Source organism: Carassius gibelio, chromosome B15 (assembly GCF_023724105.1).
Source record: "Carassius gibelio isolate Cgi1373 ecotype wild population from Czech Republic chromosome B15, carGib1.2-hapl.c, whole genome shotgun sequence".
In the NCBI taxonomy this organism is placed as follows: Eukaryota; Metazoa; Chordata; class Actinopteri; order Cypriniformes; family Cyprinidae; genus Carassius; species Carassius gibelio.
Window position 1 is genome coordinate 21,967,669 of NC_068410.1, and position 16,435 is coordinate 21,984,103.

Genomic DNA, 16,435 nt, shown 5'->3' on the forward strand with positions numbered 1-16,435 from the left:
AAAGAGCAAGTTTCCCTCCACCCATCCTAACCACATTCTACAAGGGAACCATCGAGAGCATGCTGACCATCACTATCTGGTACGGGAACTGTAGTGCAGCAGACCACACAGCTGCAAAGATCACAAATCACCTCACCTTCCTCTGAAACCCCACACAAACCCCCTACCTACTGAAAGAAGGACCATCTCACCTCCTCCACGACCCCCAAACCCCCCAACCTTACCACATCACAGGATAAAATTTTCTGAAACTTTCTTTGTGTGTGTGTGTGTGTGTGTGTGTGTGTGTGTGTGTGTGTGTGTGTGCAATTTGAGATGTGCAACACACAGGTGAGAGGGCCTGTACAAACCATCTTTAGTAACACACTCTCCTCTATGTGCACTAGACACTTTTCACACACACAGCTGTATGTACATCAGGGGTGCTCAACCCTGCTCCTGGCGATAGTCTGTCCTACAAAGTTTAGCTCCAATCCTAATCAAACACAGCTGAAGCAACTAATTAAGGTCTTCAGGCTCACTTAAAAATTAAAGGCAGGTGTGTTTGATTTGGGTTGGAGCCAAACTTTGCAGGACAGACGATCGCCAGGATCAGGGTTGAGCACCCCTGATGTACATAATCCCAAAAAAGACTCAATAATATGTGTATGTTTACATGCTCATGCACTACAAATCATCCTGCACTGTTCCCCAGCCTATTTTGCTCTATTTAAAGATGTCTATCAATGCAAGCAGGTGTCATTTGGTCAGTACTTGTCTTTTGAATATCTAGGGATTGTGCTGAAAGGTGCTCCACACATTCTGTTTACTATTATTTACAGGCCTCCAAAATACTTTCCAGACTTTGTTGAAGAGGTCTCAGAAATGTTATCAATGATTTCCTCAGAGTTTGACTGTTTTGCAACTGCAGGGGATTTTAATATTCACATAGATAATGCAGAAAACAAAACTACAAAATAATTGATAACTGTTTTAAACACTTTTGACCTGATTTAGCATGTGCATAAACATACACTAGAGACATACACTATATTTAATCATAAGTAGAGGTCCAAACATTTCATTCATTGTTATTAAGGATGTAGCACTGATCATTTCTGTATATTCTTTGATATATTGCTCTCTGCTACCACTGAATCTAGATCTGTCACTGTCAGAAATAGATGCATTAACAAGACAAGAACACTAGTGTGCTATTTATGGAGGCTATATCTTTAACACCAAACATTTCTGCAGACTCTGTTGATCTTCTCCTATATGCCTTTAACTCAAATATGATGATAAGAATGTTATTGATGATATTTTGAAATAATCAGTAAGACTGGCAGACAGAAATCAGCTTGGAGAAATCAACAGCAGTTCAGATTATGAAAAGACAATGCAGAAAAGCCTCTGCAAATGATCCAGAATGCAGTAGCTAGGGTTGTCTTCAATGAGCCAAAAAAAGTTCACGTTACTCCTCTCCTCATCAGGTTACACTGGCTACCAGTAGCTGCTCGCATCAAATTCAAGGTACTGATGCTTGCCTACAGGACGACCACTGGCACGGCACCAACTTACCTAAACTCACTGGTTAAATCTTATGTGCCCTCCAGAAGTTTGCGCTCTGCAAGTGAACGACGCCTTGTGGTGACATCCCAAAGAAGTTCAAAATCACTCAGGGACCTTTCCCTGGACTGTGTCCAGCTGCTGGAATCACCTCCCAATCTCAATTCGTACAGCTGAGTCTTTACTCATTTTCAAGAAACATCTAAAGACTCATCTTTTTCGCCTGCACTTAACCAACTAACACCAGCACTTTTCCTTTTCTTGTCTTTTTCATTTAATAAAAAAAAAATATATTATATATACCTGGCTATGCGTTCTATACTAGACTAACTGAGACTTGTCATGGCACTTGTATACTGTTGTTGTTCTCTTGTTGACCTGACTGCTTCTATTGTTCTCATTTGTAAGTCGCTTTGGATAAAAGCGTCTGCTAAATGATTAAATGTAAATGTAAATGTAAAAGCAGAGCGGATAAGGCGGAACACAAAATTTGAAATTCACTATAGCATCTATAAAGACAGCCTTCATGTTTTCAATGTGGAACTAGCCACAGCTAGACAAACTTTCTTCTCAAACCTTATAAACAGTAACTTAAATAACACTCGTACTCTTTTTGCCACTGTTGAGAGACTGACAAACCCCCCAAGTCAGATTCCCAGTGAAATGCTCTCAGACAGCAAATGCAATGAGTTTGCTTCCTTCTTTTCTGAGAAGATCAGTAATATCAGAAAGGTGATTAGCACATCCTCAAGTTATGCAGAGGTCAGACAGATTCGTACAGATATCAAAAAGAATATACTATGTCTATTTTTGAAGCAATTAATAGCAACATTTTGTAAGAAATAGTGCAGCACCTAAAATGGTCAACCTGCTATCTTGACACACTTCCCACATCTTTTTTTCAAAAGTGTATTAAACTATTTAGTAGCAGATCTCTTAGAAGTTGCAAATGCCTCACTTCTTTCTAGGATTTCTTTTCAAAATCGCTAAAAACTGCAGTTTTTAAACCCCTTCTGAAAAATAACACGTCATGATAACACCATTTTGAGAAATTATTGACAATATAAAATCTTTCTTTTATAGGCAAAATTATAGAAAAGGTAGTTTTAAATCAGATGAACAAATACTTCAACTCAAATGGATGCCTGGACAATTTTCAATCTGGTTTTGAAAAATGAGACAGCACTCATTAAGATAATAAATGATATTCTTAAATTGTGACTCTCGCAAAATATCGGTGCTGGTATTGCTAGATCTCAGTGCTGCGTTTGACACTGTCAATCATAACATACTACTAGAGAGACTGGAAAACTGGATCGGGCTTTCTGGGATGTTACTCAAATGGTTCAGGTCATACTTAGAAGGGAGAGGCTATTATGTGAGTCCAGAAGAGCATAAGTCTAAGTAGACGTCCATGACATGCAGAGTCCCACAAGGGTCAATATTCGCACCGCTCTTGTTTAGCCTGTATATGCTCCCATTAAGTCAAATGATGAGAAAGAACCAAATTGCCTATCACAGCTATGCTGACGATACCCAGATTTACCTAGCCTTATCTCCAAATGACTACAGCCCCATTGACTCCCTCTGCCAATGCATTAATGAAGTTAAAGGTCCCCTTCTTCGTGATTCCATGTTTTAAACTTTAGTTAGTGTGTAATGTTGTTGTTAGAGTATATATAATATCTGTAAAATTCTTAAGCTCAAAGTTCAATGCCAAGTGAGATATTTGATTTAACAGAATTCGACTACAAAAAACGACCCGTTTGGACTACATCCCTCTAGTTCCTTCAGTAATGACGTCACTAAAACAGTTTTTTGACTAACCTCCGCCCACATGAATTCACAAAAAGGGGGGTGTGGCCTTGTTGCGCTCCGACGGAGAAGAAAGAAGAGCTGTGTTTGTGTTTGTCGCCATGTTGTTGAAACGCTGTTTTTTTTTTCAGATTTTCATCTCTGAGTCCAATCATCTGTTTGGGCTTCCCAGGGACGCTGTACTTGGAGATTAATTATAACAATTTATGTTTAACTCGGTTCTCGGAAAATTATAATCCACATGTAAAACTATGTGCAGAAAATTTAGCTGAGGACAGCTTGCTGAGGACAACTTTCTCAATCTCAATCAGTTTAATGCCCGATTCGCAAAAAGATTATTCTTGAAAAATGGAGCAGTTCCCTCTTTGTCTGGAGAAGGTGTTGTTTATGGACCACGACCGGTAAGTGTATTTTATTATTTGAGTTGGTGCGTTTAACAGTTTCTGTAACTTATTACACAAAGGGCAACGCTGTTTAGCTTTGTTAACTAGATGTTAGGGCTGAGCAAAAAAACGAATGCGATTTTCATGTGCAAATCGTCAGTAAAAACGCTCCTGTTACTATAAATACATCTCCTGCACATGCTCCTGCCCACTTGCTTCTCAAAACAACTCCAAAACTAGTCCAATTGCGTTTGCAGGAGGGCAGCGTGCTGTAAGCTGCTGTCGAATCACAACACAGGAACCGCTAGCCCAATCAGAACTCGTTACGTATTTCTGAAGGAGGGACTTTATAGAACAAGGAAGACATCAGCCCCTTTTTTTTGACAGTGAAAACAGCGGTATACAGATAGGTGAATTGTGTGAAAAATACTGTGTTTTTTTACACACGAAACATGAACATGTGTTATATTGCACACTGTAAACACAATCAAAGCTTCAAAAAAGCGCGTAAAACGGGACCTTTAATAGTTGGTTGTGCCAGAACTTTCTTCAGTCAAACAAGGAGAAAACTGAAGTCGTTGCATTTGGAAACAAAGATGAAGTTCTCAAAGTGAATGCATACCTTGAATCTAGGGCTCAAACATACTTGATTTGATTCTGGAGACAGGCCTTAGTTTCAGTAGTCAAGTCAAAGCAGTAACTAAACCGGCTCCTCACTGGCCTTCACAAAAAGACCATTAGACAGCTGCAGCTCATCCAGAACGCTGCTGCCAGGATTCTTGCTAGAACCAGAAAATCTGAGCATATCACACCAGTCCTCGGGTCCTTAAACTGGCTTCAAGTTACATTTAGGATTAATTAGTACTTTTACTCGTATATAAGTCACTAAATGACCTAGGACCAAAATTTATTGCAGATATGCTCACTGAATAAAAACCTAACAGAGCACTCAGATCAGATTCACATCCAACACATCCAGCACCGTCACACTGAACACTGGGGAAACCCAAAGATGTGTGCTGAGATCCCTCCTCTTCACTCTGCTGACCCACGACTGCACACCGTCACACAACTCCAACCTCTTCATTAAGTTTGCGGATGACATGACTGTGGTGGGTCTCATTAGCAACAGAGATGAGACAAACTACTGGAGCGAGGTGAGCTGCCTGGTCAAATGGTGCAGTGACAACAATCTCTCTCTGAACGTGGAGAAGACGGAGGAGACTGTTGTTGACTTCAGGAGAGCGCACACTCAGCACGTTCCTCTGACCATCAATGGTGCGACTGTGGAAAGAGTGAGCAGCACCAAGTTCCTGGGTGTGCACATCACAGAGGACCTCTCCTAGACTGAAAACACAGCAGCACTGGCCAAGAAATCACAACAGCATCTCTACTTCCTCTGCAAACTGAGGAGAGCCAGAGCCCCGCCCCCATCATGTACACCTTCTACAGAGGCACCATCGAGAGAATCCTGATGAGCTGCAGCACTGTGTGGTATGGCGCCTGCAACGCATCCTGCCGAAAGACTCTGCAACGCATAGTCAGAGCAGCTGAGAAGATCATTGATGTCTCTCTCCCCTCCCTCCAGCAGATTTACAGTTAGGGCTGGGTATTGTTCAAAATCTTTTGATCTGGTGCCAATTTCGATACCTCAGTTTCAATACGGTTCCTAACTATACTTTTTTCGATACCATATGTTTTAAAATCCATTTCAACATCAACACAAATACATTAAATACAAAATGTTTATTTTTCACCTTAATTAAAACAAATTCACACTCATTATTATTCAGAATAAGAATCAGAATCAGAAAGAGCTTTATTGCCAAGTATGCTTGCGCATACAAGGAATTTGTTTTAGTGACATAAGCTTCCAGTACACAGAGACAACAACACACAGACAAAAAAAAGAGGAGGAGAATTACAAATTGGCAAATAAATAAGTGTATAAACAATTGTGCTATAAATGATAATGGAATAGGATTGAGATGCAGGAATGTTCTAGGATGGAGGGTTAAAAAATAGATATAAGGGTAACACTTTAGAATAAGGTTCCATTAGTTAATGTTAGTTAACTACCTTCGTTAACATGAACTAAGCAAGAACAATCCTTTTACAGCATTTATAAGTCTTAGTTCATGTTAATTCCAACATTTACTAATGCATTATTTAAATCAAAAGTTGTGCTTGTTAACGTTAGTTAATGCACTGTGAATTACCATGAACTAACAATGAATAACTGTATTTTCATTAACTAACATTAACGAAGATGAATAAATACAGTAATAAATGTATTATTCATTGTTTGTTCATGTTAATTAATACATTAACTAACATTAACTAATGGAACCTTATTCTAAAGTGTTACCGATATAAGGATATTGAACGTTTATAAGCATAAGTAGGGAACATTTAACTGTTCATGAGGTAGATTGCCTGGGGGAAGAAACTGTTCTTGTGCCTGACTGTTCTGGTATTTGCGGCTCTGAGGCGCCGGCCAGATGGCAAAAGTTCAAAGATGGGGTGACTTGGATGTGAGGGATCCAGAGTGATTTTCTGAGCCCTTTTCCTCACTCTGGATGTATACAGTTCTTGAAGGGTGGGCAGGGGAGCACCAATAATACTTTCGGCAGTCCTAACAGTTCTCTTTAGTCTTCTGATGTCTGATTTTGTTGCTGAGCCAAACCAGACAGTTACTGAAGTACAGAGGACAGACTCAATGACAGCTGAGTAGAACTGTTTCAGCAGCTCCTGTGGCAAGTTAAACTTCCTCAGCTGGCGAAGGAAATACAACCTCTGTTGGGACTTTTTCACAATGGAGTCAATGTGATTGTCCCACTTCAGGTCCTGAGAGATGGTGGTTCCCAGGAATCTGAATGACTCCATGCAGTCACAGTGCTGTTCATGATGGTGAGTGGGGGGAGTGCAGGGGGGTTTAAGCTCCAGGTTGTTAAGACTGCACCAGGCAGCCAGCTGCTCAACCTCTTGTCTTTGTAAGGTAAGTTGTAAAAGTAAGTTAGCCAGCTTACATAACCTTTCACAGTTACAGTAATTGTGTATTTAGTCAGCTTATTTAGGCTAATATCCATTAAAAAAAAAGGTAAAAAAGCTAAGGAATCTATGACCAGGATTGTTAAAATAAACAAAGATCTTTTCAGAGCAAACATTGATAAATAATGTCCCAGCTATGTTTGTCACTTTACGGTTTCCTTTTAAATATTAAATTTCTTTATTTGTTTGAATTTTGAATATTTGCAGCACGTGTTGTCAAACTGATGAAGACAACATTTCTTTTTGTTGGGGTAATTTTTTTGTGTTGAGTATTTGCAGAGCGTTTCGTGTACTGTCAAACTGATGAAAATGTTTTCTTAATTTGCTGGTGCTTTTATTATTTAAACGGGTTTTGTGAAGTTGCAGCGCGTTGAGCTCTCTCGGCCACCATGCCTCGCCCCTATTTTGAAATCTTCACCCCACACGTACCTGCGCAACCATGGCAATGATGATCGCGGAAACAAGCGAAGATTGCTATCAGGACAAGACATGCCCCTTTAACCGCTGATTGGCTACAAGTGTGTTTTGGGACTCGGTCAGACACTGCGGTCAAAAGTGTGTTTTCAAAAATCATTTATTACACATTTAAGGAGCGGCAGGCCGGGTTGCTTCTACTTAGACTAATGTACATAGCGGAAACTCAAATTAGTCCTCTGTTTACCAATAGAGCCTTACATTGACAAACTGAGGGGGACGGATCTGGTTGCTATGAATCTGGGGGGGTCATGCCCCTCCCGTCCCTAGTGCCATCTGCGCACCTAGGGCAACTGATCCTCCGTTGAAAGAAAAAAAAAGAGAAAAAAAAAGAACAGCAGCTGTTTATGTAGCGACTCCTAGTGAGCGATACATGCTCATCAAGATCTGAGGTGCAGGGGTCTATTGTGTTTTCCAGTCCAAAGGGCTCTTGTGAATAGTGATGTAAAATTCCTAACTTGATTCGCGTTGTTCACTCGCTTGAAGGGGTGAAACGGATCTTAGTTTATCGTTTGCACTTGTTTCTGAATCTTGCTGATTCAAGCATTTTAAACAATTTGCGCACATTCGGAGCTTGCGCACACTAATTCAAAGCACGCGCTGCGAGCAGCATTTCAGACAATGCATGTACAGAGAATGAATTCATCTTTCGCGTATCGTAACCCCCCATCCCCACTAATATACGATGACATGCACCAGTCACTTTGTGCAGCATTGGTCTGCTCACTACCTCATTCAATGGAACTGACATCATTCCACTACCTCATCAGTCAGTTAAATAAAAGAACTGCTCTTGAGCCCCTTGTCAATTTAATCAGAATGAATAAGCTTTTTTTCGCACTAAAAATTATTTTTATCTGCACTGTTTGTTCATTTCTCTGGTTTGCACTCTATCTGCCATGTGCCTTCCGCTGCTTTATTTTTAATTTTATTATTTGTCATTTTTTACATTCTCTTATTGTATAGCTGTATCTTTATATTTTATATTTGATCTAGATTTTTAGGCTCTACTGTAAGTCTTATCTGTGTGCACCGGGGGTCTGAGAGTAACTCAATTTCGATTCTCTGTGTGTATGTACTGTACATGTGAAAGAATTGACAATAAAGCAGACTTGACTTGAGTCAGTTAGAAATACCAAGGGTTCACACAAAACAAGGGGAGTCCTCCTTTAGTTACTATGCCGCCCACAGTTGGAACCAGCTTCCAGAAGGGATCAGATGTGCTAAAACATTAGTCACTTTTAAATCTAGGCTCAAAACTCATCTGTTTAGCTGTGCATTTAGCATTTTCTGAGAGATTAGCGGTAGGCTGTTGTCGTCTTTGAACACTTCACTGAAAACTCAAGAGCCAGACACAACAAGACAATCACCTCTTCATTAATCAATCAGCAAACGTCACCTGATTCAGCAGTAATCAGACAACTCAAATGTAAGAGTGATCCACAGACGAGTGTCAGTGCAAGAGAGACGCTCCTACCTCAGCGGCGCGGCGCTCGAGCGGATCCATCTCGTCCTGATGTGTGAAAGCAGAATCCAGGCCAGGCTCAGTGAAGTAGCCTGAACATATAATATTTTTGTTGAAGTCAGTTACATTTTTTTGTGCGAACTGAGCAAAAAATACTCTAAACATGTCACTAGCAAATGTTGTTTTGTTTACCCTTACTTAGATATCGAAGTAACTGAACACATCCAAATGCTCTCCCAACTTTTCAAATTGATTCATCTGAACAAACAATTCCAAACTCAACAATATCCTCACTATGGCTGAGAATCGTGTGCTGAGGTACTGTATACGTGCATCTCAATACAGCTAGTTTAATACATTTGTTTATCAACATAAATGTTTGCCTTAATTTTTAGAGTCAAATACAACCTGTATTATGTAGAAGGCTTTGAAAATATCAGAAATCTAAAAGAAAGAGTATTATTAAAAAAAGATTAGCATTGCCAAATGCAAAAAACAAAACTTTGGTTGCTCTGACAGATCTTTTAACACTCAGACATTGATTAATTAGATTTAATTTGCCTGTTGCTAGTTGAATAAAAGTAAGACGCTGAGTGTGATAGGTTGCCATATTCTTTTGAGTTAGGCCATCTTTTATTTTTACAGTTTAATTTAAAAATTTGAGTAACTTTCAAATTTAAATTTAGGAAAATAAAAATAAATGGAGGATTTTTTAATCTTATTATCGAAACATGTCTGAAAAACTCATTTGTTCTTTAAAATCCTTAGCTTGATGGTAACGACAGTACTAATGATGACAACTACCGGTATGTTATAAAAATTTAAACATGTACACCTAAAAACAAGATTAAGTTGTAATATGTAAAGTCCTAAGCAGAATGTACTTAATTTAAAAATGTTTTGTACATTTATTATAGAGAACTACAAAGGTTTGGATGGATGACAAGCCACAAAACTCAGAAATGGCTGAAAAAGCAAATAAAGAAACAAATATTTTAAACTGCTACAATTTATATTTTAGAAAAACAGTTAAATACTATTTTTTTTAATGTCCTGACGTAGCTGAGGAGTACAGAAGAAGCTACACTAAGAAAAATTAACCTGTAATTTAGATAACTAATTTAGAGTTATTTTCAGATAACACAGCTTTTAGACAAGTGTGTTTATGTTGCATCCTCATTCACACTCTTACTCACATGAATAGCACATGTATATCAAATATTCTGTACATGGTAATAGTGCCACTTGTAACATCTAACAACATGTAACGTCTCACAGTATTAATAAGACACACGCATGTTTAAAGTTCTCTCACTCACAGTCTTGTTCTCCAGCTGGTGATGTCGTGGTCCTCCGTCTCTCAGCTGAGGGCCGTTTCTATGACAACAGACAGGAGGAGACACCAGAACTGAACAAGGTGCGGCTGATCATTTAGGAAAACTCTCGGATCTGGAGGGAAAACCACAGTGTGCCGACTGCCAGATAAGTCCAGGAACACCATGTGAAATGACTTCAGTTTGATCAGATAATGTACAATCTGCTATGTTTGCGAATGCAGGGAATAAAACATCTTCTTTTTACATTTAGCACTTACATGCTGGGATTTTCTTATATAGTGTCTAGTCAAATGAATAATCACATTCAATATAAAAGTTTTTGTGCATGCACTGCAAAACTGTATAGTGTCACTGGTCAGACTTTAACTGAAGGTGCAGTTCTCACTATTATCTTTGACTGTTGCCTCAATAAACTCCACATTTGCTGCTCATTAATAGTCAGGAGGGTAGTTGTTCATTTAAAGTATTGGGTGGATTAAGGGATCTAGTATATGTTCATGCAGAATAAGGCATTTATATGGTCTTTACTAATAAACAGCCAATGTGAAAGTAATATGCATGCCAATATGCAACTAGTTAATAAAGTAGGATTTCTTTTTATGTGTTAATTTCATTCCTCCCATGAGCGCTTCAGTATGTTCAAGTGCACATGAAAAGGCTGACGGTGTCAGACGGAGGTGAGGATATTACAGTTTCTCACAAAAAGACACACCAGCAATGAACACAACAACTTCTCTGTGTCAGCATCAGCATCACACAGAAAACCCATCCCTCATGGGTGGAGCTCCTACAGCTTCAGAGGAGTAACGCAGTGCTGAACCAGCGCTCAGGTAATAACCTGTCTGTCTCTGAGGAGCTTTCAGACTGAACATCAACCTCAAGATATTGACTGAACGACAAACACTCCTCTAGAAGACCGTAACACAAACCTGCACTGCGAGAAGACCACTGCACAACACCCACAGAAACCAACTATTATAGGTTTAACAGTTGTCCTGACCTTCATCAGCTCTACAGTCTCATCAGAGAACAGCTGATTTTATTTGTGAAAGCATGTTATCAGTGACCTGATACAGGTTTATCTGCAGGCACAGTCATTAATTGGAAAATTGGAAATCTATTTACTCCAACAACACATCTACAGCAGAGGGAAAAAACTGAAGAAAACCTGACAGCTGCTGGCTCTGAAAAGCTCAACAGATAAGAGTAAAGCCAAAATCTTTTCAAGTTAAATTAATTTGTCCTACTGTTATATGCAGTTTACATACTAGACATAAATGATCTATAACAAACAGCCATACTCTGCTCAGCTGCACACGATCTGGGGAATCATTCATGACTGCAGTGAGACACACTGAAGTAGTGATGCTTGACTTAATAAACTCACACAGAATGGCATTGACTGCTCTTCAGAACATACAGATCGTTTCTGTGATGCAGAGAGAAAAGCGTCTGTCTGATGTGTGACTGTAAACATCTCTGAGACGAGAGCTAAGAGCGCAGATACAGCAGACAGAGATGAAGGGCAGAAAACGGCTCTGTTCACCTCAGAGATGTGCAGTATGCATACACACAGCAAGTTCATTCATATCTATAATTAAGCATTAAAACTGATGCTGTCAGTCACAGCACAGCGTCCAGATCTGATGCTTTGGAGGGACAGTTTACTGTGAGATCAGATATAAGATGTAAGATACATTACCACTCACTCAGAAAAACAAAGAAGATGCAGTCAGATGGATTCAGTTAAATCATGCATTTTAATTTCAGCTTATCTCAATCTTCCCACATGAAGCGTATTTTGGATATTGTTTTTTCCCGTGTATTTCTGCCTGGTATGGATGCATGAAATTAGCAATATTTGAACTCTTAGAAGAATCATAACTGACAAACGACAGCGACTGTGTTCGACACATTTAAACAACAGCGTTCACTAGGTTTCTTCATTTAAAATAAAAAGCTTTTGTAACATTATCTCTGCCATTCAAAAGCTTGGAGTCCGTATATTTATTTATTTATATACAGAAAGAAATTATAGAAATGAATGTTTTTTATTTAGTAAGGATGCTTTAAATTGATTGAAAAGAGATGATAAAGACAATGTTACAAAAGAGTTGTATTTCAAATAAATGCTGTTCTTCTGAACTTTCTATTAATTAAAGAAACCTGAAAAAAAATCCACTCATCTGTTTTCAACATAATAATAATAATAATAATAATAATAATAATAATAATAAATGTTTTTGGGCCGTACATCAGAATTTTAGAATGATTTCTGAAGGAGTAATGATGACGAAAATACAGCTACAGCTAATACAGGAATTAATTACACTTTAAAATATATTCAAATACAAAACAGTATACGCTATTTTAAATAGTACAAATATTTACGAATAGTTTTTGCTGTATTTTGGATCAAATAAATGCAGGCTTTGTGAGCAGAAGAGACTTTAAAAAATCATAGCCTACTGCTCAAAAACTGACCACTGGTGGTGTCAATTTACGTTTTTTTATGTTTATTTGACGTTCAAAGCAAGTAAGAAAATCTAACAATGTCCAAAATTTGGTAACAGGGTTACCAAAATCTCAACCTCACTTAAACTACATAAAACTATTCCGATGACTTCCTGAGCTTGATAATAAGCATGTTCTGATGATATGCAGCTCGTTACTGTAGCGGCTCCCTGCCCAAACACCGCCCAGAAAGCCCGGCTTCTCCTCCCAGCGAGATCAACACATGCAGACAGAAGACAGCGGTCAAATCATGCTCCACATGCGACGCGATCCCGACGCCACCGCGAACAATCACACAGCGCGCATCATCAGGACACTGAGCTGAGGAGGAGGATGGGGATGATGAAGAGCGGGTTTACCTGAGAGAAGCCGAGAGCGTCTTCAGCATCACCTCCGCGAGCGAGCGTCTGCCCCGAGCCGCTGCTGCAGGACAGCGCGTCAAGAGCGTCGCGGCAAGAGCGTCCAGCCAATCAGATCGTCGCGTCCGCGCAGCGTCACACTCCATCATCAGCATCAATCACAACCACGCTGCAGCGGGGCTAGTTGTCACAAATGTTTCTATGAAGGTAAAACAGTAGCAAAACTCGCTTGTTGATCTTAATGAGAACTTGTCATATTAACTCTCTCTTTTTTTTTTTTTAAATCACTCACAGGCAGCTCCGATGTAAAAAGCTGAATCTTTCAATTTGCACACACTGACAATGATCAAAACACCCGTGGAGATGAATAGTTACAAATGTGTAGAATGACATTCACATAAAAGAAAAAAAAAGAGTTGTGTTTAATGCATTATCAAACAACACTTGTGTGAGAACACAACAAAAATGACATACACAAATCTTTACGACATATTTACATTTGCTGCACAACTTACAACCTCTCAGATCTGGAGTACAAGTTCAAATCCTAGCGCTCTGACTATTGCAGTATTCCTGTTACAAAACTCACTTGTGCATTTGATAGAGGGCAGAGCTGGGGGCGGGGCTTTGGTATGAATGAAGAAATCTTATTGGTCGATGCCTGACCAATGAACAACGTCAGCCATCATGACTTGCCAAAAAAGAAATTTGTGTTTTATGCATTTGTATCACTTATTTGTAAAAATAAACTGCAAACTATTTTCACCAAATAGCCTTAGCTTTAACAGAATTTTAAGACACTAGATTCATCTGGTCATTCAGGTATTATATGGTAGACAAATAATGCAACATATTTCATATGTATATCCCACTGCATATCACTATACCAGAGTTACGACATAACTCTGTTGTTTTTATTATTTTTGTGTTCTAAGTACTGAACCTTTTTAAATGCAACATTATATATATATATATATATATATATATATATATATATATATATATATATATATATATATATATATATATATATATATATAAAATCGAGTGTTTGATAATGTCTAAATGTACATTAAAAATCAAAACCTAAAAATGGTTATGACCAGCAATACTGTTTTGAGCAACTAGACTAGAGCTAAATACATGTATTTATTAAACATCCATAAGGCCATCTAGTGGTTAAACAATTTTCTCTATTTTAACCTTAAATACTACATTAATTGTAATATTAATAATAAACATATCAGAAAATGTTATATTTTAAATGGTCATTCATGTATCATAATTTTTGTTCATATTGTTTAGTACCAAAATCTCTTCAAATTAACTAAACACAACTGAGCTAAAATGTAGTACAGTTATTTTATTTGTTAAAAGTTACATTTAAGGTGTTTGGTCACATTTAACATAATACTGTTTCATTCCCCAGAATAAAATGGTATTGTAAAGCATAGTCAACTTAGTAATCCATGGGCAATGGATGTACATTATGTGTTGAAGAAACAGTCGAGCAACAGAGAAGGACAGCAGCTTGAGAGTGTTTTGTGTCGTTTTCTCATTAGACTACTGTGTAGTCGTCATTGCTAGGAAACTTTTTTGGTTTAAATTGTGTGTGTCTTACCCTGGTAAATACGTGCTGAAAGTGGCACTTGGTTTTGCATTTGCCTAACGCGGGACTGCCCAGTTTCGATCTGCTAAATAGTGAGACGTGGCCAGCTGACTTCAATCACAGGTAATCAGGCAAATACAAAACCGGTAGGTTTCACTGCGGCAGCGGTCGCGGCAGCCTTCGTGGGAATCCTACTCGTGTAAAATCAAACCTGAAGATACTGCCACCCCTGCAGCCCTCTCCACTAACTTCACTTGTTCCCACACTCCTCGTACCACTGGGAGGGGTGGAGGAACGGGTCTCCTTATATAAAAAGAATGGAAATTTGATCTTCAGTCATCACCTACAGGTACTGGTTCATTTGAATCACATGCCATTACTGTAACCCACCCTATTAAAATCCACTGACTGATGCTCCTAACAATTTGCAAAACTCTTTCCAAAATTTGGATATGAAATGAGATCCCCTGTCAGAAACCACCCTAACCCTAACCCTAAGCCGAAAGACGTGATCTAGGACAGTGACCGCTGTCTCCTTGTAATTTGGGCAAGAGAATGAACTGTGCCACCTTCGAGAACCGGTCCACTACGGTCAAAACGACCGTCATGCCATTAGAGGGCGGGAGGGCGGTTACAAAATCTAGAGCGATGTGGGACCAGGGTCTCGAAGGGACAGACAGCGGTTGAAGAAGCCCATCAGGAGGTTGGTTAGATGACTTACCACTGGTGCAAACTGAGCAAGCCAAAACAAAATTGCGGACATCACGAGCCATACGTGGCCACAAGAATCGTTGTCTAACCAACCCATTAGTTCTACTTTTCCCCATTAGTGACAAGCTACATTAGACCATTGACCCCACTGGACAACGTCGGACCTTAACTCCTCTGGCACAAATAAATGGTTCAGTGGACAACCGGACGGAGGCGTTACCCCTTGTAAGGCCATCTTGACCTTCGACTCAACCTCCCATATGAGTGCTGAGACCACTAACTTCTCAGGTAAAATAAAAAAGTGCCCATCGAGCCTGCCTGGAATTAAGTCTTTTGGCAGTTCTAATGTACTCTAAATTCTTATGATCGGTCCAAACAATAAAAGGAACCTCTGAACCTTCCAGCCAGGGACGCCACTCCTCTAATGCTAATTTGACGGCCAACAACTCTCTATTGCCAATGTCATAATTACGTTCAGCAGGAGATAGTCGATGAGAGAAAAACGTGCAAGGATGTACCTTATCATCCGAAGCAGCACGTTGGGACAACACTGCTCCTACCCCCACCTCTGACGCATCGACCTCCACCACGAACTGCCGTGTGGGATCAGGGGCCACAAGGATGGGAGCCGAAACGAAGCGGCTCTTGAGGTTAGCAAACGCAGCCTCAGCTGCATCCGACCATCTGAACGGAGTACTGGGGGAGGTCAAGGTTGTCAGAGGTGAGGCTAGTAGGCTGAAATTGCGAATGAAACGCTGATAGAAATTGGCGAACCCCAGAAACCGCTGTAGGGCCTTACGGGAATCTGGGGTGGCCAATATATCACAGCCTTAACCTTGTCAGGGTCCATACGTATTCCCTTGGACGAGATGATATATCCTAGGAAGGGAACAGACTGTGCATGGAATATGCATTTCTATATCTCTCAACACGTCATTAACGAGTGCTTGGAAAACCTCAGGCGAGTTGGAGAGCCCGAACGGCATCACCGTATTCAAAGTGCCCTCTAGGGGTATTAAAGGCGGTTTTCCATTCATCCCCCTTCTTGATGCGGACCAAATGATAAGCATTACGTAAATCCAGTTTTGTGAATATGGATGCTCCCTGCAACCTCTCGAAAGCTGAAGACATGAGCGGCAAAGGATAGATATTCTTTATCGTGATGTTAT

The 16,435-nt window shown here is 39.6% G+C and overlaps 2 protein-coding genes across 2 annotated transcripts in view; both read right to left on the minus strand.

Moving 5' to 3' along the window:
• The window catches only part of LOC127972330 (schwannomin-interacting protein 1), a 211,522-nt gene extending 201,412 nt beyond the window's left edge, over positions 1 to 10,110 (minus strand). The window contains exons 1-2 of the mRNA XM_052575767.1: positions 10,056 to 10,110; positions 8,749 to 8,828 (exon numbers count right to left, since the gene is read on the minus strand). Coding sequence (XP_052431727.1) covers positions 8,749 to 8,778 — 30 coding nt within the window. The 5' untranslated portion in view covers positions 8,779 to 8,828; positions 10,056 to 10,110. The remainder of the gene's footprint in view (positions 1 to 8,748; positions 8,829 to 10,055) is intronic.
• The window catches only part of si:dkey-77f5.3 (uncharacterized protein LOC326903 homolog), a 320,099-nt gene that overhangs the window by 210,912 nt on the left and 92,752 nt on the right, over positions 1 to 16,435 (minus strand). The gene's annotated exons all lie outside the window — the stretch shown is intronic.